Source organism: Chionomys nivalis, chromosome 2 (genome assembly GCF_950005125.1).
Source record: "Chionomys nivalis chromosome 2, mChiNiv1.1, whole genome shotgun sequence".
Lineage (NCBI taxonomy): Eukaryota > Metazoa > Chordata > Mammalia > Rodentia > Cricetidae > Chionomys > Chionomys nivalis.
Genome location: NC_080087.1, coordinates 38,028,202 through 38,050,479, shown reverse-complemented (window position 1 = coordinate 38,050,479; position 22,278 = coordinate 38,028,202). Strand labels below are relative to the sequence as shown.

General features: G+C 36.3%; 1 protein-coding gene across 2 annotated transcripts in view; it reads left to right on the top strand.

The window, feature by feature from the left end:
* Lama2 (laminin subunit alpha 2) overlaps nt 1-22,278 on the top strand; it is a 603,732-nt gene that overhangs the window by 346,898 nt on the left and 234,556 nt on the right. For both annotated transcript variants that reach the window (XM_057755686.1, XM_057755676.1), the window contains exons 14-15: nt 843-1,054; nt 16,862-16,973. In XM_057755686.1, the coding sequence (XP_057611669.1) occupies nt 843-1,054; nt 16,862-16,973 (324 nt within the window). The remainder of the gene's footprint in view (nt 1-842; nt 1,055-16,861; nt 16,974-22,278) is intronic.

Sequence of the window (22,278 nt, the reverse complement as noted above, 5' to 3'; positions counted from 1 at the left end):
CTCGTACTGCCATGACGGATACTCCCCCAGTATTTACGTACATACCCCTAGATGCACACCTGTATGTGTGTTAGTGGTTCCAAACAGAAGATGCTGATTGAGCTGTAGGCTCTGTTACTGCCCCGAGTCTTCCTTGCTTAGGGGTCAGTGGCAGAATGACAAGATTACTCACGCAGAATGAATTTCCTCCAGAATCAAGTGAAGTGGTTTAGACTTCACATAAACATAAAACTGCATGTGTATCTTGGGATTCCTTCAAGATAAAAGGAGCTCTCTTAAGGATGAAGGTTGAGAGATGATGTATTATTAAAACATTAAATAAGAAGGATGACTTGAATGTCCTAAGTAAACTGCAATGATTCTTATGACGGTCTTTTCCTATTTTGAACATCAGTGTGCAGATCTTTCCTTATATGGAAGTCAGAAATATTTTAGCTTATATATTAATGAAATGTCCTTGCCTGATACACTGCAGTTCTTATCTCTATCTCTGCCATAAACACATGATATTTTCATGCTTGGATGAAATCAAATTGTTTGCAACAGCATATATATGTGACACCTATGATTTTAGTTAATGGAGAAGGCAAGTTCATGCAAAACTCACAGTGGTAGACTTTGTAGTATATGAGATGAAGGTTGGTCTTTACCTTTCTTTGTCTTTGATTCATGTACACCAGAAAAAAGCTAAATCATGAGGAAGGCAATCTTAAGTTAAAACCCTCCTGAGGAAGAACTGGAGTAGAGAATCCAAATTCAGATAACCTTTAGAAATTTTGTATCTTTCATGCAGTTTTACCTATACATCCTTTCTTTTCCCCCTCCCCGCACCCCTGCTTTAGGGAAATAACTTGAGAATCAGCACAGCCTTTAAGGAGGTGTATTTAGATCCAACCGAAGAACACACTGAGGAGTTACCACTCAAAGAAGACTCCTTTACCATACATGGAACAAACTTACCAGTCAGTAGAAAAGATTTTATGACTGTGCTTGCAAATTTGGAGAGCATCCTCATGCAAATCACATACAATTTAGGGATGGATGCCATCTTCAGGTAAGATCTAGAATTCCATCTCACAGTGTTCTCATGTGTATCTGGGGCAAACAAAAGTGTGCCAGAAAAGTACATTTTAAACAGTCTAGTTTTGTGCCTTTAAGTTAAAGATAAGCATAGGTTCTGTTTTCTAGAAGGTAATCACATGGAACCTTTAAAATTTAAATATTGGACTTTTAACACTGCTAAATCCTCTGCAATTTTGATAGAGCATGTGATAATGACTTTCTATTGAGAAACAAAAAGACAGTTTCGTTTATGGCAGTTAAGATGGTGAAATACTGAAGATATATGATTACTAGCTACTCATATTTAAAAACTGGTTTATAAAATATTTTCTTCTGTTCAGCAATTAACTGGTATCTAGATTGTAGTAAGAAACACAGTCTTATTCATTTACATAATTAGACACCCCTTTATACAACACCGTAACATTATTATAAACACATGGTTTGAAGGAAAGAGTGGGAGATTTTGGGGCTCAAATAAACTCTGTTGATCTTGGCAAGTGATTGGTATTTGTGGCATCTTGATGTTTAAGTATAATATGCCCATAATAGTATTTTTCTCATCCCATTTTAACTACCAAAGCTGTAGTTAAAATGATAAACTGCTTTAATGTGGATACATTCAAAGTCTAGTTCCTTCTTTTTCACCATATATCATGGGATAAAGAGAAAACCCTGACGTGAGCCAAATTTGATCACAGAAGTCTAATGAGAAGATCCTAAGTGTATTATTTTAGAAACAGTGACGTTTTGTCTGATAAAATTATTATTTCAGATATATTGGAATATGCTTTTCCTCCATTTTTAAAAATCCAGATAGTAGCACAAGACATTATTGCACATTGATTCTCAAGAAGATTAAGTTAGAAGATCAGGTTTGATGCCACAGTGACAACTGGTATGACTTTATTCAGAGCAATATCTCCTGCTCCAGATTCTTCAGCTGTAGACTATAACCCTGTTATTTGCTTGTGCTGCCGAGTTTGTCTTTCGCTTGTAATATTTCAACAAAGTACAATCATCATTACCATTTCCCAAAGGAGGGAGCTGCAGGTTCATAAACAAAATCATTGCCAAACAATATGCCTCTTTTGCATAGGCAATTCTGCTAGAAGCTGGGTTAAAGTGCTATAAAGGCGAGATGCAGCACTTTGGAATTAATTATGTTTTTTTGTCTCCCGTTTAGTAAATAGAGATTGTCATGATGTTTAAACAGTATAAAGAAATGAGTCCTCCAACTTTGAAAGTGAATGACAACCAAATTGACGAAAAGTAGCTGGAGGGCTTATTTATTTTTGTTGCATTGCTTCTCAGGCTAGTTAATTCGAAGACACCCTCCTGATTTATGCCAGCCAGTTTCAAAATCTACCCATCTTAAAGTCATTGGTTTCATTTAAATCCATCTGGCATTTTCTCTGAACTTATGAATGTGGTCATGAAGTGTGACTATGTGAGCTGACTTAGAAGCTCTCCAAGAGGGTGACTGCTCTTTGCCAACATTATTAATGAAACATCGTGGACCAAGAAGTGGGGCCAATGTCAGATATAAGCTCCAACCTATTCTAGGAGAGCCGAAAGTCACCACGAATCCTGAATCAGCTAGCTTGCGATATTTTGTTTATCTCTGATCAACCAGTAAATTGAGTCTTATTTGTAAAACATTGCTTGAATTGATTTCGACTTGTCTTGCACAGTAGGCTCCTGAGTTGGTAGACTGCCTGTGTGCAAGCACAAGGAAATTGGAGCCTTGCAATAGCACTTCATATTTAGACTCACTGAAGGGTAGTTATCTCAGCAAAATGGGCTTAGGTTTGCCCAGTTGCACGGTTAGGTGGAATTGGATAGAAAACTGAGCTGTAGGTCAAGGATTTTGACTTCTGTTTCCAACACAGCTATTTAATAGTTGTAAACATGAATATGGCTTTGACCTCTTCATACCTCAGTCACTTCATTTCTGAAATAAGGAAGACAATTGCCTCGCCAACTTCAAAAGGTCACTTTGGGAATGGAATTAGAGAATTGCTGAAACATTTTTTCTAACAGAAAATCACCTCAAAAAATATAAAGTATTTACATCTGACTTGTCTCATTCCATGTGGTTATACTGTCTCTAAACATCATTTAGGCTTGGAGACGTCTAGAGTATGTTATACTCTGCTATTTCCACAACTGTGAGAGTGCTTCCTGCCATGCTTATCCAGAATTTCAAAAGACTCACTAAGTATACCTAATTGATATCCTACTTATGATTGTACTTAGTATAATGAGGAGAAAAACAACTATGCATAACTTTTTTTAAAAAGCTAACATAAGGGCATGGAACAGTAGGTAAAGGGGGTGGCACAAAAGCTATCAGGACCATGGTTTGGATACCTAACACCCACATAAATGCCAGCTGGACTGGATGAGTTTCCTTAAGAGGTAGAGCTGGAATGGCCCTTAAAACAAGCGAGATTAGCAAAATTGATGACATGGAGGTTTAATTGAGAGACCTTGGCTCAGTATATGAAGTGTGTATATGCCCAGGAAGACATCTAATATCAGCTTTTGATTACACATGTATACTCATTCACACATATATTCATATGTACATCCACACACCCCATAAGTAAAGAAAACTGTAAGACAAATCAAGCTACTTACATATTATATATGTATACAATAAATTCTTTGAATTGTGGCTTTAGTAATATCCTTGACGATTAACTTAAGCAAAATATTTCCTAAGTACCTATAAGACACAGAACTCTAGGCCGGGCGGTGTTGGTGCACGCCTTTAATCCCAGCACTCGGGAGGCAGAGGCAGGTGGATCTCTGTGAGTTCGAGGCCAGCCTGGTCTACAAGAGCTAGTTCCAGGACGGGCACCAAAGCTACAGAGAAACCCTGTCTCGAAAAACCAAAAACAAAAAACAAAAAAAAAAACACAGAACTCTTCACAAATTGTCTTCTTTTTGGTCCTATGATAGATGTTGTTAGAATTTGCCAAATTCTACTTCTTTGGGTGTATCAAATTTCCTTGACTCCTGAGAGCAGATGAAGTGGTTTGTCAATGTAATGTGAACAAAAGTAATGACCATCTTTCTGGAAAAGGAACATTAAACTGCCAATGTAAGACTTCCTAGAGTTTATTCAGCAACCAGAAGATAAATAACCTGGAATTCTGACATCATGTGGGGGTCAGCACCCTGTCTGTTTTGATCTTCTAGTTACTGAAAAAAGGTACACATTTGGAAATCCTTATACAGGCCTGGGTCAGCTACCAGAATGTAGAGTTCTTACCAGGACAGAATCAAGGCTATTGTGACTTTATCAAGATAGACTTCATATGCATTCATTATATGCAAACAAATAGAGAATTTTTAAAAACATTTTTAAATGCCTATTAATTTCATTATACTATTGTTTAGATTTTTCTGTTGAGAGTTCTCTGTTTAGGTCTGTACTCCATATTTTTATTGGATTATTTGTTCTTTTGATGACCAATTTCTTGAGTTCTTTGTATATTTTGAGGATCAGACCTCTGTCTGATGGGGGGTTGGTGAAGATCTTTTCCCATTCTGTAGGCTGTCGTTTTTGTCTTGCTGACCATGTCCTTTGCTTTATAGAAGCTTTTCAATTTCAGGAGATCCCATTTATTAATTGTTTCTCTCAGTGTCTGTGTTGCTGAGGTTATATTCAGGAAGTGGTCTCCTGTACCAATGAGTTCAAGTGTACTTCCCACTTTCTCTTCTATAAGGTTCAGTGTGGCTTACTATATGTTGAGGTCTTTGATCCATTTGGACTTGAGTTTTGTGCATAGTGATAGATATGTGTCTATTTTCATTCTTCTACATGTTGATAACCAAATTATGCCAGCATCATTTGTTAAACATGCTTTCTTTTTTCCATTTGATATTTTTTTCTTCTTTGTCAAAAATCAGGTGTTGGAAGGTGTGTGGATTAATATCCGGGTCTTTGATTCGGTGCCATTGGTCTTCCTGTCTGTTCTTATGCCATACCAAGCTGTTTTCAGTACTGCAGCTCTGTAGTAGAGTTTAAAGTCAGGGATTATGATGCCTCCAGAAGTCCTTTTATTGTACAGGATTGTTTTAGCTATCCTGTTTTTTTTTTTTTTTTTTGCTTTTCCATATGAAGTTGAGTACTGTTCCTTCGAGGTCTGTGAAGAATTTTGCTGGGATTTTGATAGGCAATGCATTGAATCTGTACATTGTTTTTGGTAATATTGCCATTTTTACTATCTTAATTCTACCTACCCAAGAGGATAAGAGATCTTTCCACTTTCTGTTGTCTTCTTCAAATTCTTTCTTCAAAGATTTAAAGTTTTTGTTTTCCACTCGTTCAACATCCTTAGTCATCAGAGAAATGCAAATCAAAACAACTCTGAGATTCCATCTTATACCTGTAAGAATGGCCAAGATCAAAAACACTTATGACATCTTCTCCAGTATAAGGACATGTGCTCAACTATGTTCATAGAAGCATTGTTTGTCATAGCCAGAACCTGGAAACAACCTAAATGCCCCTCGACCAAAGAATGAATAAGGAAAATGTGGTACATTTACACAATAAAGTACTACACAGCAGTAAAAAATAACAACATCTTGAATTTTGCAGGGAAACGGATGGAGCTAGAAAACATCATCTTGAGTGAGGTAATGCAGACCCAGAAAGACAATTATCACATGTACTCACTCATAAGTGTTTTTAAACATAAAGCAATAAAAACCAACCTAAAAATCAAAATCCCAAAGAACTTAGACAGCAATGAGGACACTAAGAGAGATATACATAGATCTAATCTACATGGGAAGTATAAAAAAGACAAGATCTCCTGATCTTGGGGGCCTTGAGGGAGGGTTGAAGGAGAGGGGAGAGGCAAGGAGGGGAGCAGAGAAAAATGTAGAGCTCAATAAAAATCAATAAAAAAAAGTTAAGCTATTTTATGTGATTTTTTTCATGAATTTAGGAGTTTTATATTTAAGAGTTTGACAGAATTTATACTATTAATTATCTAGAAAAAATCACACCAACAAAACCATCTTTGCTAATAAAAGACATGGAGTTGAAGAATAGAGACTTTCTATCTATATTTCAAATAAGCCACCCAGGTGATCATATTTTAAAGAAATATGCTAACAAAGATGCTAGTACTTAAAAGGATTTAAATAACTTACTTTTCACTTTCTGTTGATGAGAGATAGAGCCAGGTTTAAGCCCACAGGCATTTCTTCCTATGGTCTTTAAGAATTGCTCCAGGTTCATCTATATTTGACTCATTCAGTCTGCAAACACATACTCAGTGTCTTGCATGTATAATGTCTAAATCTCAGTTCTCTGCCATGTAATCTGGCCAAAACAGTATCTGAATTTCCAGACTGAAGACTAGGTTAGGGAAAAATGACTATAGAACATGTGGTTTACCAGTATATGTTGGAATGCAATGTGCGGCACTGAACTCAAAGAAAGCATAATCCGGAATGAAAGCAAGATGCATGTATTTATAATCATATAAAGGATAATCCAGTAAGAGTAAATACTTCATGCAGGTGGATGACCAAGGAAATGGAGGTTTAATCTTGTACTAGCATTTTATGTTTTAGAAATGCCTGTAGTAATATCATATTATCACATTTATTTTCCCTACTTGACATGGACCAAAATGTTTGGAGAAGGACTGAGGAGGTAGCTTACTTAGTAAGTGCACTGCTTGACAAAAACACATAAGTAATATAGTTTGGGTATCCAGCACCCACACAAAATGCCAGAAAGGGCAACTCTCACTTGTAACCTCAGCTCCCAGGAAGCAGAAATAGGTGAAAACCTTACCATACTGGACAACAAGCCTAGCAAAATTGATGAACTCCAGATTTAGTGACTGAGAAATCATGCTTTAAAAAATGAGGTGGGGAAAAATTGAAGAAGATGCTTACACCACACACATAGTACATGCGCATACATCACACACACACACTACATACAGATACATCACACACACTCTACATACATATACACACGTACCACATACCAAATACACACACATACCCCACAAACAGGCATACCTTCATATAACACACACATACCCCCTACACATACATACATATATACACCATACACACCATGCACTCATAACACGCACACAAGCATAAACACAAACCACATACATACCACATACAAACACATGCCCTACACATACACATACATGCTTGAAGTAAAGGAATTCTTCTTCCCCAGAAACTCCTCCAGGTATCACCTAGATCTCTAAATCATTCTCTTGCCTCATTAGCACTGAGGTAGAAATAATGGGTTACCTCTAAGGAGATTGTCTTAGTAAAGTTCCACAGGGCAGAGGCTAGGGACTTGTACTGGGGACTGAACCTGGCCTCCCCTATGTTAGTCTGGCCTTGCACCACTGAGCTGTAGCTCCTGCTTTCTTCTAAATTCTTTATTCTGAATCATAGTCTTGTTGCGTTGTCCTGGCTGGTTCTGCATTCCTTCTGCAGCTGCGGCAGGCCTTGAACTTGCTTTATTCCTGTTTCTCAGCCTTCCAAGTGCTGGGATCCAGAAACCACACTGCCAGTTCCAGTTAGGAAAGGATGCCGAATTACTCCCTTCGGTTTTAACAAATGTAAAACGGATTAAAAATTTTTACAAGCAATACAAATCTTTCTGTGGTGATTAACCCCACATTACAGTTTTTAAGTTTGAATAAAATGAAAGTCTTTGATTAAGAAAAATGTGTGAAGAAAAAGGTGGGTTATTTAACTGAATTTTAAGAGCACAGGGGTTTTGTTGTTTCAAAATGGGTCATTTTGCTTTGGTGTTTTTAGTGTACCATGACGTAGCCAGCTTTGTTGTAAAATGAAACCAACCAGAAATAAATGAACAGGACAGTGTCTGACGTGACTCTAGTATTTTCCATAGTAACTCTTGTAGGTATGTCTCTTCTCTCCATCCATCATCTTATCTGTATTTTCAAGTCACAGGAAAAAGACTCAGTTAAAGCATTTGACCTTTCGACAAACCTTTGAGAGTTTATGCATTTCAGCATTCAGTACTTTGTTGCTGCCAATATTTTGTATTTAAATGAATGCAGCATGGTATCAAGGAAAGCAAATGACCGTATTGAAGGGGGAAAAAAATAGCGCCTTCTTCATGGCTAACACTTAAAACTGTTAAACGCATTAAAATCCCATTTAACAAACAGCAGAACTTAATGAACATTGGAATTGCTCAGTGAATACTAATGTGGAATATTACAGGGAAAGATGCTTTAGTGCTAAAATTTCTCCCAGCTCAAAATGGTTACACAGATTAAGAAGAACATCTGCTGTTCAAAAGACAAAGGAGTCTTGGCAGTTCACTGAAAGTATTTCTTGTTTTGTATCACGGTTTTTAAATTGTTTCCTGAAGTACTCAGACGATCACCCTACCACAGTGTCTCTTTTTGGAGTTTACATTTGATAATGAAATTTTTATAATGAAAGTCCTGAAACATATCTGTCTTTATCAATCAAGCTGCTAGTTAGTAAGCTGTGACTCTTTTATATGGTAATCAACTAATTTATCAACAGTGAAACCATTTGATTCTTAATGATCAGAATTATAGGCTTATTATTTGATAGTACATTAATTCTAGGCAGCTGGATGCCATGATATATGTAGGACATCCCTGGCTTATAGTTTTAAGTCCTATAACTTTTCCCGTTTATTTTCTATGTCAGAGAGAACACACAATTTAATCTTTACTTACTGCATTTCATTTCTCTGATATGTGGATGGTAGATTTTATTGGACTTGTTGTGACAAGATGTGATAATTTCATGTCTACCATAACTGTTTTTCATTAATTTAATAATTTATGTGTATTTTAATTAACCCTGAATATGTCTCTCTATTTATCCATCTACTTCACCCATCCATTTACTCATCAAAAGTGTGTGGCACAAAAACTGAGATAGTTCTGCTACCTATGTATAGCACATGGTATGGTTTATGTTATCGAGGAATAATTTATGTTTGTATCAGCCTAAGTAAACATTATCTTTAGTTGTGTGCCCTTTGTGTTAAGAAAACTTGGCTGACTTAGACATTCTCCAAAGTTTATAACCATGGAAAATGGAAAACAGATACGAAAATACATGTTTATAAATATTCATAGCATTCAAATGTCAGAAAAACTCGAATATTCATCAACAAATGAGTAGAAAACAAAGTTTGGTATACAGTGAACATTACATAAAAATATAAAAATGTATTGCTGGGTACAGCAGTGAAGCTAGACCTTAGAAACATATTAAATGAGAGAAAGCAGACACTAAAATCACGCATTACTGAATCTACCATTAAGAACTCTTTAAAATAAATAAGTATGAGAGAGCAGAATGAAGCAAGAGGGGAACCTTGACTGGGCAACCAGGACAGGTGTAGTTCAGGGCTGATAAAGTGTCTTGGATCTACTGCAGCTGTTTTCAACTTTTGGGTGGTGACCCTTTTGGGGGTGGGACAACCCTTTCACGTGGGTCACCTAGAACCATCTGCTTATCAGATATTTACATTACTATTTATAACAGTAGAAAAATTTTGGTTATGAAGTGGCAACAAAAATAATCTTATGGTTGGGGGTCATCCCAACATGAAGAAAGGTCACAGCGCTGGAAAGGTTGAGAACTACTGATCTAGATAAAGGTGGCTGTTGCATGATATTGTGAATAACCTAAATGACAAAACTGCTCCCTCTAAAATGTGAGAGTAGGTTAGACATACAGACAGACAGACAGATGATAGAGACAGAGAAACAGAGAGACAGAGATAGAGAGAATCAGTTTTCTTCAGAGATGGAGCCCCTTAGAAACTATATATGCTCTGGTGGATGGATCTATACTCGTGCATGTAAAGGCAGAACTAAGTGAACTTAGGATTGTTTTGATGGTTTTGATTTTGGTTTTGGTTTTTAAGAAGAAGAAAGTAGTGGGGAAAATAAAGAGGAATTGAAGAGAAGGGAATGGGAGTGGACTTGATCAAAATGCATTATACATGTGTATAGGATTCTCACCTAACATGTGTTATATAGTTGAGCTTGAACTTCTATTTGTTTTGTGAGTTTGCCACTGAGATAATAAATAATTTAGTGTGAACTTCTTAATACTACTACTAATAATAATGGATAATAGAGTGAATACTTGTGAGCTATTATTTATGAACAATTTATATTTGGTATAGTTTTTTGTATATAGATAGAAGTTCAAATTATATTTGTTATTTCTGTTTATATTTGTATACCTATACCAAGTTTTTTTGTCAGATTGTATACATGCATGTTTCTACCTCTGTTTAAAACATTTTGTATATTGAAACAATTTTTAGGATATATTTTTGTATTACACTATATATTCCTACCTCTGATCAAGATACTTATATATTGTTTACATTTTGAGGTCATTTTCCTCATTTACTGCAGAGTTATTTACAGATTATTTAATATTCTAATAGAAAGTCTCTAAGTTATACAGGTATTAGTATTATAGGTCAATAATTATTCACGTTACACATATAGTCAGATTAATTGGGTTCTTTAGCTTTATAGAGATTGTATTTTGGCTAGATAGGTAATCTTCAACCACTTCAAGGATCTGTAGAACTTACAGTTTGGGGTGACATGAGACACAATTGTTCCTGACAGCACCAATATATTCCCGAGAAAATGTTGAGCACCAAGGACACTCCACTCAGAGTTTGTTTTCTTTTTGCCACAATAGGTCTTCGGGAAAGGAACTGCCCATGCCTTGACCACTGACAAAGTATATGGTGTCCAGACTAAATAAGCAGAACACACACACAGAGAGACACACAGAAAATACTGCCAAACCTTGCCAAGACAGGATAAGATGGTTCTAAAAATTTTCAAGCCTCTAAAAATGGTCTGTCAGTTATGCTAGGCCTTAACCAAAGTTGGTTGCTTCAACATTGCAAATGAGACTTTGGATGATTGCTCAGGAAGCCAATTGTCTTTGTCATATACTGCTTACTTTGGAAGCTGCTTGATTGCACTTCCTGCCTGTAACATGGACGGGCCTGATTTGTTTGTTGTTGGGGTTTCTGTCCTGCCCAGTACCCCAGGTATGAGAAAAATCACACAGAGATCTCTATAAGTTATAAAGCTGATTGGCCCATTAGCTCTAGCCTCTCACTGGCTAACTCTCACATCTTGATTAACCCATTTTTCTGATCTATGTTAGCCATGTGACTCGGTACCTTTTTTCAGTGGGGCAGCTCACATCCTGCTGCTTCTGTGTTCTGGGCAGGAGTGTGAGGAATCAATTTCCTCCTTCCCAGAATTCTCCTGTTCTCATTACATCATTTCTACTTCCTGTCTGGTTTTCCCACCTATATTTCCTGCCTGGCCAATCAGCATTCATTTATAACATGATTGACAGAATACAGACAATTCTCCCACACACCTACTCAAGTAATATTCTCTCCCTTCTTATGCCTTTGATGGAGTTAAAGATTAGATAGTAATAGTTATCTTCCTATTATGATTTAGCCAAGCCATTTCTGATGTAAGACTTCTACTTTTTGAAAGAAAATGTTTATAAACATTTAATATGTGGGTTTTTTTGCTTAATATTATTTTTGTTGGTTGTAATTTTATATTTGATATCTGTTCCTATAGTACATAGTTTTGTATTGGGTTTGAAACGCTCTTATTTAGACAAAAAACGGGAGGTTATTGGGAATTTCTGTCAGCCTATGTACTTTAAGAAGAGGGACCAAGTTAAGGTGTGACATTTTGGGTACCCGGAGAAAAATGCTGGGCAGTCCAGGGTTCACTCTCTCTGTGGTTCCAGTGCTACATAGCTGAGCTTAGTCTTCTTGTTTTTGTTTTGTGAGTTTGCCCCTTATAATAAAGTAAAATATAATTTGTTTATATTGTACTTAGCCTGGTATTTTTCAACCTGTGTTAATTCAGCAAGCTATTAATTATATTTTATGACTATCTTAAATAGTAAAAGATAAACAGTGAAATGCCCATGAAATTGGATCTTTCTTGTTTAAGGTTACCTGGTGAGCAAAAACTCAACCTCGTTATTTTTATGTGACCTGTGTTTGGAAGCACGATAAAAATGGCCCTTTGGTTTAAGACCTTCTACCAAGATGTTCAAAGAAAGTGCCCCAAAATAGTGTTGGCTGTATGTATATGCAGTTAAAGATCTTGCTTGGTCTTTCGAAGGTTTCAGGTGTCACTCAGCGCCTAGAGAGACTCCATTTATCTATGTATTTCAAAGACTCAAATTACCCTTCCTTTATTGCTTTAAGGTTGATATAGAAATTAATACATAGAAATGAAAAAGTAAGCAACAAAAAGGAATAAACTTTGCAACCAATAAGCATGCCACTGAACTGATAGATGGTTCTCAAAAGAAGAAATACAAATGGCTAATAGTAGGTGTAAAATGTGTTCAATATTCTTAGCCAGCAGGAAAACAGACATTGAAACTGCTTTATATTCCATCTCACTCCACTAGAATGACTACCATCAAGAAAACAAATGACAGCAAAAGAAAGAGGGTTTGGGAGTGGGGATCCTTTATTTATAGTTGATGGAAGTGTCTGCTGGCATAGACACTGTGAAAATCAGTGTGGGATTTTTAAATACTCGAGAAAGAGAATGACTTTATGATCCAACTATACTACTCCTTAGCAGCCATGTTACCAAAGAATTCTTCATCCTACCCCAGAGATACTTCCATGTTGATGTTTATTGCTGCTATGTTCATAGCAGCAATAAAAAGGATTTACAAGATTCCTCTCCAACAATTGGCTTGGACATTCTCTCTGCCCTCTCTTTCACAATGTACCCTGAGTCTGAAAGAGAGTGATTCCCTATTTAGGGACACTGTGGTTACTTATTCTCATTGCTTTTACCAGTTTTGAGTCTCTGCATTAACCAATGTCCCTGCAGAATGAAACACCATTGATGAAAGCTGAGAGAAACACTAATCTGTATGTATAGACATAAAAACTCAGAAGACAAAATGACACCATGACCATTTGGCGAAACAGTAGTAGTAAGTTCACCCCTAGAGAGTATGATTTCTCAGCCATGACCTTTTGAAAATAATCTAATCAGAATATACTTGGTTACTGATTACTCCCATAACAATCACAACATATCATGCCAAGGACATTACTGTACCCCATGTGGTCAGCATCTAGGTAGGACTATTGGTGGCTCTTTCCCTCAAACAAGGTGAAGTGCAGGATTTATTGTGAAAGCTAGCCAGAAGGAGGAAATTCCAGCTCAGATCCGGCCTGGTTTCAAAATAGCCTGCAAACCAAGTGTGTGGTAGCTCAAGCAATGAGGTTTTCTGACTAGTTTTGGTGGGCCATCAGGGACACTAGTAATAGACATTGTTTTGGAGAGTTATACTGTTTGGCAGACTCTGGACCTCTCTGCCCAAATAACTTACAGAGAGCTATCCCACAAATGACACTTGGATTTTTGTTTGATGACCTTATCATTGATTGATTGATTCATTCATTCATTCATTGATTCATTCATTCATTCTATATCCCGACCACAGTTTTCCTCCCTCCTCTCCTCCCAGTCTTTCCCCCCATTTCCCCTCTACCTCCCTACCCCATCTACTCTTCCTCTGTTTCTATTCAGAACAGGCAGGCCTACCATGGATATTGACAAAACATGGCATATTAACCTGTAGTAAGACTAAGCATCTCACCTTGTATTAAGTCTGAACAAGGTAACCCAGAATGAGGACTAGGGTTGCAAAAGCTAGTAAAGGACTTAGAGGCAGCCCCTGCTCCAACTGTTTGGAGTCTACAAGAAGACCAAGCTACACAACATCATATATACACCTCGGCAAGTTCCATTCAGATTCCCTGATTGTTGGTTCTGTCTCTGTGACCTCCTTAGAGCCCAGGTTAGTTGAGTCTATGGGTTTTCTCTTAATGTCTTTGATTCCTCTGGCTCTTGCAACCCTTCCTTCCTCTCTTCAGCAAGATTCCATGAGCTCAGCCTAAAATTGGACTGTGGGGTTTCTGTATCTGTTTCCAGCAGTTATTGGATGAAGTCTCTCTGAAGGCTATTAGGCTAGGCATCAACCTTTGAGTATACCAGAATATTGTTATGCATTATTACATTGACTTTTTTTTCCTCCAGTCATATTTGATTCTATTCTAGGTCTGTGGGCCATCCATCTTTTGGGGCTGGTACTCAAGGCAGAGTCAAGGGTGAGCTCACTCTTGAAGCATAGGACTCAGGCTAGATCAGTCATTTGTTGATCACTTCCACAATTCTGTGCCACCCTTACCTCAACATTTCCCAGAGGCAGGACAGACTAAAGGTCTAAGATAATGTGGCTGACTTGGTGTACCAATCCCTCCACGGGAAGCTATCTCTTTTTTAAAAAATTTATATTGGAATATTCTCTTACTATTTTATTTTTTGGTTTTTATTTTGTTTGTTTGTTTGGTTTTTATTTGTTTGTTTTTTTGAGACAAAGTCTTAGTGTTTAACCCATACCAACTTCTATTTTCTTCTGCTAGTTTTGTAATTTCTTATATTTCAGACTTTGATACCTTTTCATCTCATTCTTCTATCATTGTTATTTTTAGTTTCTTGCTGCGTGTTTTTGAGTAGCTTTCTAACAGAGTGGAGGAAAGAGGTCAGTTTTAATCATCTGCATAAATAATACAGTCTTCTCAGCATTGTTTGTTGAAGGTGTTGCCATTTCTCCAATATATTTTTTGGCATATTGTTAAAAATACATTTTGTTGGAGGGGTGTGTGTGTGTGTGTTTAAATTGCTCTTTTTCATATTTTTAGCTTGTGTATTTATACTCTTTTGTTAGTGTCTGATCATTGAGTTAATATGGCTCCACAGAATATTTTTGTTGTAAGGAAGGTGGCTTATTTGTTTCCTGACTGCACAGCCATAAAATAATCACACAGAAACTATATTATTTAAATCACTGCTTGACCTATTAGCTATAGCTTCTTATTGGCTAACTCTTACATCTTAATTTAACCCATATCCATTAATCTGTACATCACCACAAAGCCGTGGTCTACCAGCAAAGTTTCAGCATGTCTGTCTCCGGCAGTTCCATGGCTTATCCTCTGATTCTACCTTTCTTTTCTCAGCATTCAGTTTAGTTTTCCCTGCCTAGCTCTGTTCCCCTAGAGCTCTGCTATAGACCCAAAGCAGTCTCTTTATTCATTAACCAATAGAAGCAACACATAGACAGAAAGACCCCCCACACCATATTTTGACCTCCCACACCATATTTTGAAATTCCCTACTATGATACTCCCAGATAAGTTCAAGATTGCTTTATCTGTTAAAGGACTCCAATGTTACATATGAATTGTAGAATTATTCACTTTTGGTTTTAGCTTCATAAAGAATGTCATTAATATTTTCATGAGAATTACATGAAAGACTTTTAATGTTAAGGAAATTTCAGTAATATTGGTTATTACAAGTAATGAACTCTGGATATTTTTTATGATTTTTCCTCTTGAATTTCTGTCATTGGTTTTCATTGGTTAAATTTATTACATGATATTTTTATAATTGAATTGATTTCCTACCTTCTTTCTTAGCAATGCTGCTGGCAGTTTGTAAAAATTCTTCTATATTTTGAATGCTGATTTTCTATACCTCTTCCAGCCATTTGGATTTTCTGAATAAAGTCCCATATAGTAAGCATATTACAGCAAATACCATATAGTCTTCAAGTAGACTAATTTGGCTTCCTTAATGGTCATTAGTGATCATTTCTGCTTCTTTGCCTTGACAAATTATTTTGAGTACATATTTTGATTATACTGTAACAATTTAAGATGTTTTGTATGGCTTCCTCATCACTGTGACAGCATTCCTGACTTTGACAACTGAAAAGATAAAAAGCATATTTTGGAACACAGTTCAGAGAATGCAGTTTATCATGGCATGAAGTGTGTTGGTAGAGGTTGACAGAGGTAGAAAATTAGGACATGGCTTATGATATCTACATAGAATGAGAAGTAGAAAGTCCCTTACCAGAAACATAGACAAATTGATCTGGATGGCCCTCTTCCAGTTTGCCCAATATTCAGAGGTTCCATGACCTTTCAAAATGGTACCATCAAATGGAGTCCAAGCATTTCAACACATGAGGTTTTGAAGACATCTTACATCCCATATAGTTTGTCACATCTCAGTTGTTTGGGAAGCTGATAGACCTTGATTGCAGAACTAGGGACCAATGATAACCATCCAGGACAAACTGTGTCTCTGCATCTGTCACCTTAGGCCTATGTCTAGGACACCCCACGGGAACTCAAAGACACCACCACTGACAGAGGATCAAGTGTTCAAGTCTCCATGTAAACTGATATTAGATACTTTAAATTCAAATCATAGCATTAAATTGCTAGATTATGTATAAACCTAATTAAGGCTAGTGTCACACAAATAGATGCAATGCATTATTATGAGAAAATAGTCACAAGAGCTATTTAAGAAAGATTACAGCTGCTCAATACAGATATAAGTGTTTTGTCTAAATATTTTCAGTATACAAATTGGTTGACTCCATGGATGCAGAGGCCATTGGTAGCCAATAATGATTTATAGTGAATGACAGAAGCTTCAAGTTACAGAAGCATTCTTTTCCAGCATGGACTGTTTATTCATTTTTACCTTGTTATGGATATTCACATATCACTATTCATCTAGTTTCAAAATATTTCAGAGAAATATCTTTACTTACTATTTAATTTCTCTCTTCCCAGGTTGAGCTCTGTTAATCTTGAATCTGCTGTCCCCTATCCTACTGATAAAAGCATTGCAACTGCTGTGGAAGTTTGCCAGTGTCCACCTGGGTACAGTGGCAACTCTTGTGAAGTAAGTTTATAGGAACCAATCCCCTCAGATAATGTTGCCGATAAACTTTTTCGAAATGAGCATTTTGAAAATTCAATCCATAATAGCATAAACATATTTATATAAAATTGGCTTCAATTTTTTTTATTCTTTGAAAATTTTATAGATGGTTTCAGTGAAATATTATACCTACCCCTACTTTCCTTCTCCTGGATCACTGGGTCCTCAATATGCGCTCTTTTCTACTTTGTGTCTTCTCCTTGATTGATTTTACTGATATACTATGTCCAATGAGCACCTCCCAAATGTGTGTGGGCATGGTCATCTGCAGCAGCATGGACAACTTACCAGTGGCCCGAACCCCAGAAAGAATGGTTCTTTCTCCCCAGCAGTTGTCAGCTGCCAATCACTCCTCAGTTAGGTGTAGGGCTTTGAACTCCCTCCATCATCCATGCTAAATTAAAGGAGTAATTAGAATTCATGGCTTTTCTTGAGAGTTAACCATGTATTTTCAAAACTGTAGTGTCGTTTCAATAGCTTCCCTACTACAGCTGCTCTTTGTGTGTTCCTTCCCTTTTTAGCCAGCAAAATAACATTGTGGCAAAATAACATTTCACAATATTTCTTTGTTATTTCTACTAGGGAACGGACACTTGTTTCATTTCTGTTTCTTCTTCCACTTTTAAGCCCTGTAAACCTCTCCTTCTAGCTCCTTCTGAAGAAAGCCCCCTGGGCACAACAAACAATCTTTGAAACTTCAAGGGCAGAGTGTGTGGGAGAAATAAGTTGCATGAGAACTCTTTCCTACTCTTGAACACCTGAGGCTTGGCCACTTTACTGTTGTCTCATTGTTCTATATTTGTATTGAAAAAAAATCAATGTTTCTTAATAACTCAGAATATCATTTTAAAATGATTTTTGAAATATTATTTAATATTGAATATTAATGTGTTTTCTTTTAGATAGTTTGAAACTTGATTTACTTGAAATCTTTCATGTGTGTGTTGTGTGTGTGTGCAACACACACACACATATGCACATAAGAACTTACGTTTAAGATGGTACCTTGAAGGAGTTATTTGAGTGTTCTGAGATGTTCCACTCCACAATACTATTTATGCCATCTGTAGAAACACCCCAGGCATTACTTTGTTGGTTCCTGTGCTCTTTAATGTAATACATGCTTCCAGAGGCTACACAGCTTAAAGTCATGTTCATGACTAATGTTTTTTCTTTAAACTGGGTAGAATTTTACCTGTCTGGAAATGAAACTAAATGTAATTCATTGAAATACTTACTTTTCCAAAATTTATAGAGATAAGAGAAAAATAATCATGGATATGAATTAGTTATGTCAACTCAAATTTGATTTTACATATAAAACATATGCTGTACTTGATAAAATATTCCTTTATTACAAGTGTTCCAGTTTTGATTTCAAACCAGTCAGGTCCCTTTGAAGCTTTAAATTCCTATTTCAGTTGGAATATTAAATGCCTTTTTTCTAGTCTCGCTTTTAATATAGCTCCACTTTATTCTCAGTTCTCCCCATCAACTTTCATACTAAATGCCCACTGAATATAAAATCATCTGAATATTAGACCTGTTCAATTATTTGATTTTTTCTTTTACCCTTTAGAAATATTTTTGATAAGTTATATATTTAGCAAATTTTATAAATTCATCTGTATAAATTAGCAAGAAGTATACAACACAACCTTTGTCCTTAAAGACTCAGTAATCTGTTTAGATAGAACAAATACTGCTGGAAAAATGAATCACAACACTCTATAATGCAGAGAGCAGTAAGTGGTAAATAAGGTAATGGCGGTAATCCTTCAAAGGGCTGAGCTGTTGTTCAGTGGAGGAAGATGTGTGGTACAATATCATGGAGAAGTTAACACATGATGATGGAGAGGAAGAAAGAAGTGTGTATGCATGGAAAGAATAAAGACATAAAGAAATGAAAATAAAACCTTTCAGGACTCTTAGTACAATACATTGAAATGGACAAAAAGAACTTAGTCAAGTCAGGGCAATGAATTTTTAAACTCTGGACTCTGGCTTTTTATTTTATTTAACCTCTGTTAAACACTAAAGTCTTAACAAAGCTTTCATCCCTTAGATGTAATGTTCTCCATCCTGAGCTGACTTGTTTTGATTGGTTTTTTGCATTGAACTTGACTCTTAGGGCCAGTCACTCTAGCATTGTTATCACTAATGTTCTGGAATAGGTTGAAAGCAGAGGGAACTACAGGGACAATATGTCTCCATTCCAGCTTGGTAATGACTTCCAGGCAACAGCCCATCAATGACTCTATTACTAAGTTATTCTCTTTTATCTTATTTGGGGGTCACAGTGTTGATGTGGAATGTTTCTTGTTTTGGACCTCATTTTTGTAGTTATCAAATTTTATTTCCAATTGTTAGTAACAAAATACAAGTGGCTATTATGCATAAAGAGTAATGATCTTTTAAATAAACAAGGTCACACGTCAGTATTACAACAATAATTTAGCCTATAGAGAGTTTGATAGGATTATAGCAGTCTTATAATAATATAGATTGTGTAGATTGTGTGTTCTCTGTATCTAGTAATAAAAATACTCCTCTTACCTTAAATGACTAGCCACACCCATTTCTACTCTACGTTGAACACCACTCAAAGAATGTTTTTTTCTATTTTATTTTTTGCTCATCATTTTGTTTTACATCTTATAAATTTCTATGACTAGTCTTTAAAATTTTTCTTTTGTGCCTGATATTTTATAATTTGCATTTCTGATAGATAATAATGTGAAAGTAAAGTGGGCTACTAAGTGTTAGCATGAAAGATTTTGTTTCTATAAAAGTAAATTAATATTAACTACTTCCTATTTATACTTTCACTTAGTTGACAGTTTTTGATGATCATATGTACTTGAGACAATTAAAGCCTTAGACGTAGAAGACAATGTTCTAAGAATTACAGATGTGGTTGGTCTCTAGAAACAACATTGAAGGTTAAGAGACAGATCAGGAGTTAAGAGAACTGGCTGCTCTTTCAGAGGACTCTGGCTCTGCTCTCAGTACCCATATGGTGGCTCACAACAATCTGTAACTCCAGTTCCAGGGGATGCAGTGCTGTCTTCTCACCTCTTCAGGCACCAGGCTCAATTTTATACACAGACACACAAGCAGAGCAAAGAGCCATACACATAAGGGAAATAAATAAACATAATTGTTAAGTAACTGAAATAAGCAGAGGTGTTGAGAATGGATTATGAGAGGGGGCATACAAAAATTTCTGTTTTGTTTTCAGTAAAGCTAAATGCCACTTCTTCCTCGATGACCTTTCATACTTCATTCCATCCTTATGTCTACTCAAGCAAAGCTGCTTTGCTCTTGTCATCAAATTCAAGGTAGCCTAATGAAATCACATGACTATATTTTATCTTACTCATCAGCACTGTCATGTGACCCAGATGATTCCTCTTTCCCTCAAATGCTTCCTTCTTCTCAACTCTATGCCATCATCACGTTTTCAAAATATCCATTTAGACAGCGTTGTGAGGGTGATTTTGCTCTTCTCCCTTTTGTGGTAAATTTTGCTGAAGACAATAGACCATATTGTCACAAGGATAGTAATTATTCAATAAAAAAAAAACCCGAGAGGGAGAATAATATTCCTTTTAGAATACTGTTCTTTCCATTTCTGTTATTTTGGATGGGAAATGGGTACAGAGGTGTAGATATAAACCTTGGTGATTATTGCTTTATAAATGGAAAGATAAATAGAATGATTTTAATTTTCCCATGGGTATCAATATAAATTCCATGTCAAAGGAAAAGGTTTATAAATTAATTTTCTATTGCTGTGGAAAAAAAAAAACACTATGACCAAGATGACTTATAGAAGAAAGCATTTAATTGTGCTAACTGCCCTGGAGGGTTAGAGGCCATGATGGAAGAGCAAAGGCATGGTGGCAGGAGCATCTCAGAACTCACATCTTGATCTGCAGGCAGGAGACATAGGACACACTGTTAATGACATGTGGTCTTTTAAAGCATCAGAGCCAATTGTCCCCAGAAACATACTTCCCTGAGTGTAACCACTCGTCCTAATCCTTCCTACATAGTTCTACAAAATGGAGACAATTATTCAAACTTATTAGCTATGGAAGTCATTTTCATTCAAACCACTGCAAATATAAGAAACTGGAATGCTTAAAGAAAGATTGATGCAAACACATTTTAAATTATTTTTTAAAGTATGTATTAAAGAAAATACCATGAGGATCCACCTTGACAACAATAAATCACTTCTCTTTGTATTGTCAACACCCTTACATCTTTCCTCATCTGGACTGTAGATTCTAACTGGTTTTAAAAAGTATATGTTAGAGAAGGAATCAACTATACTGGAATGGAGAAAAACATAGTGGAAGGAGACATGATATTAGAACCATTGTCTTTGTACTGCTCAAATTAAGAGGAAAGTGCACTTTATTTTCTTCTCGGATAGGAAATATTAGTATATCTTTTTCATGTGTTTGTTATTGTTGCTCAAATGGAAGTCTCACATCCCGAGGCAAAAGGATCATTTCCCACAGTACATAGCATGGTTCTGTGCAGTTTATTACTTCAGTGGTTCTCTGTCCTTTCCATTCCCAGCTAGAAAAAAGACCTTTTCTGATATATGACGGTATATTTAACCATCCAGAAACAGTAAATAACTCGCAAGATGCAACTGTAACCTGAGGGTGTCATAAACTTCCAGAGGGCATAAATATTTGCACATTTCTTTCTTACATCTCATCTTGTCTGTGAAAGTCCACACAGAAAGGAAATGTAATGAATGGTGACAATAAAAGTTAGGTTACCTGACCTGCAGGTAACGTGCCATGCAAATAACCCACTGTCATTGCTTTGCTGTTTTTCAAATAGTTTTGTTCCACATTTAAAAATTGTCAGTGGTGAAATACAAGCATGCTTATGGTCACAGAACATAAATATACTAGCAAGGCAATATATGCCAAATAAACAATAACCTATTTTATACTAATACGAGAAAGCATAAAAGGACAAGAGAAATTGAAGATAAGATGTATGAATTATGAATGTGTACCAGTCACAAGATGTGTTTTGAAACGAAAGATGGGAAACCTTGGGCATGTCTTCCACATGACTCTGAAGATTCTCTGGAAGGGAAGGTGTTAAGGGCAGTCGGTATGTGGGGAGAGGTAGTCCATGCAGAGAATCAATCTGTGATGATATTGTGTGCTCTTTTAGCCTAAGATTCTGCAAGCTTCTTTCATGCTGCTGCCTTTCTCAGTGCCTTTCCTTC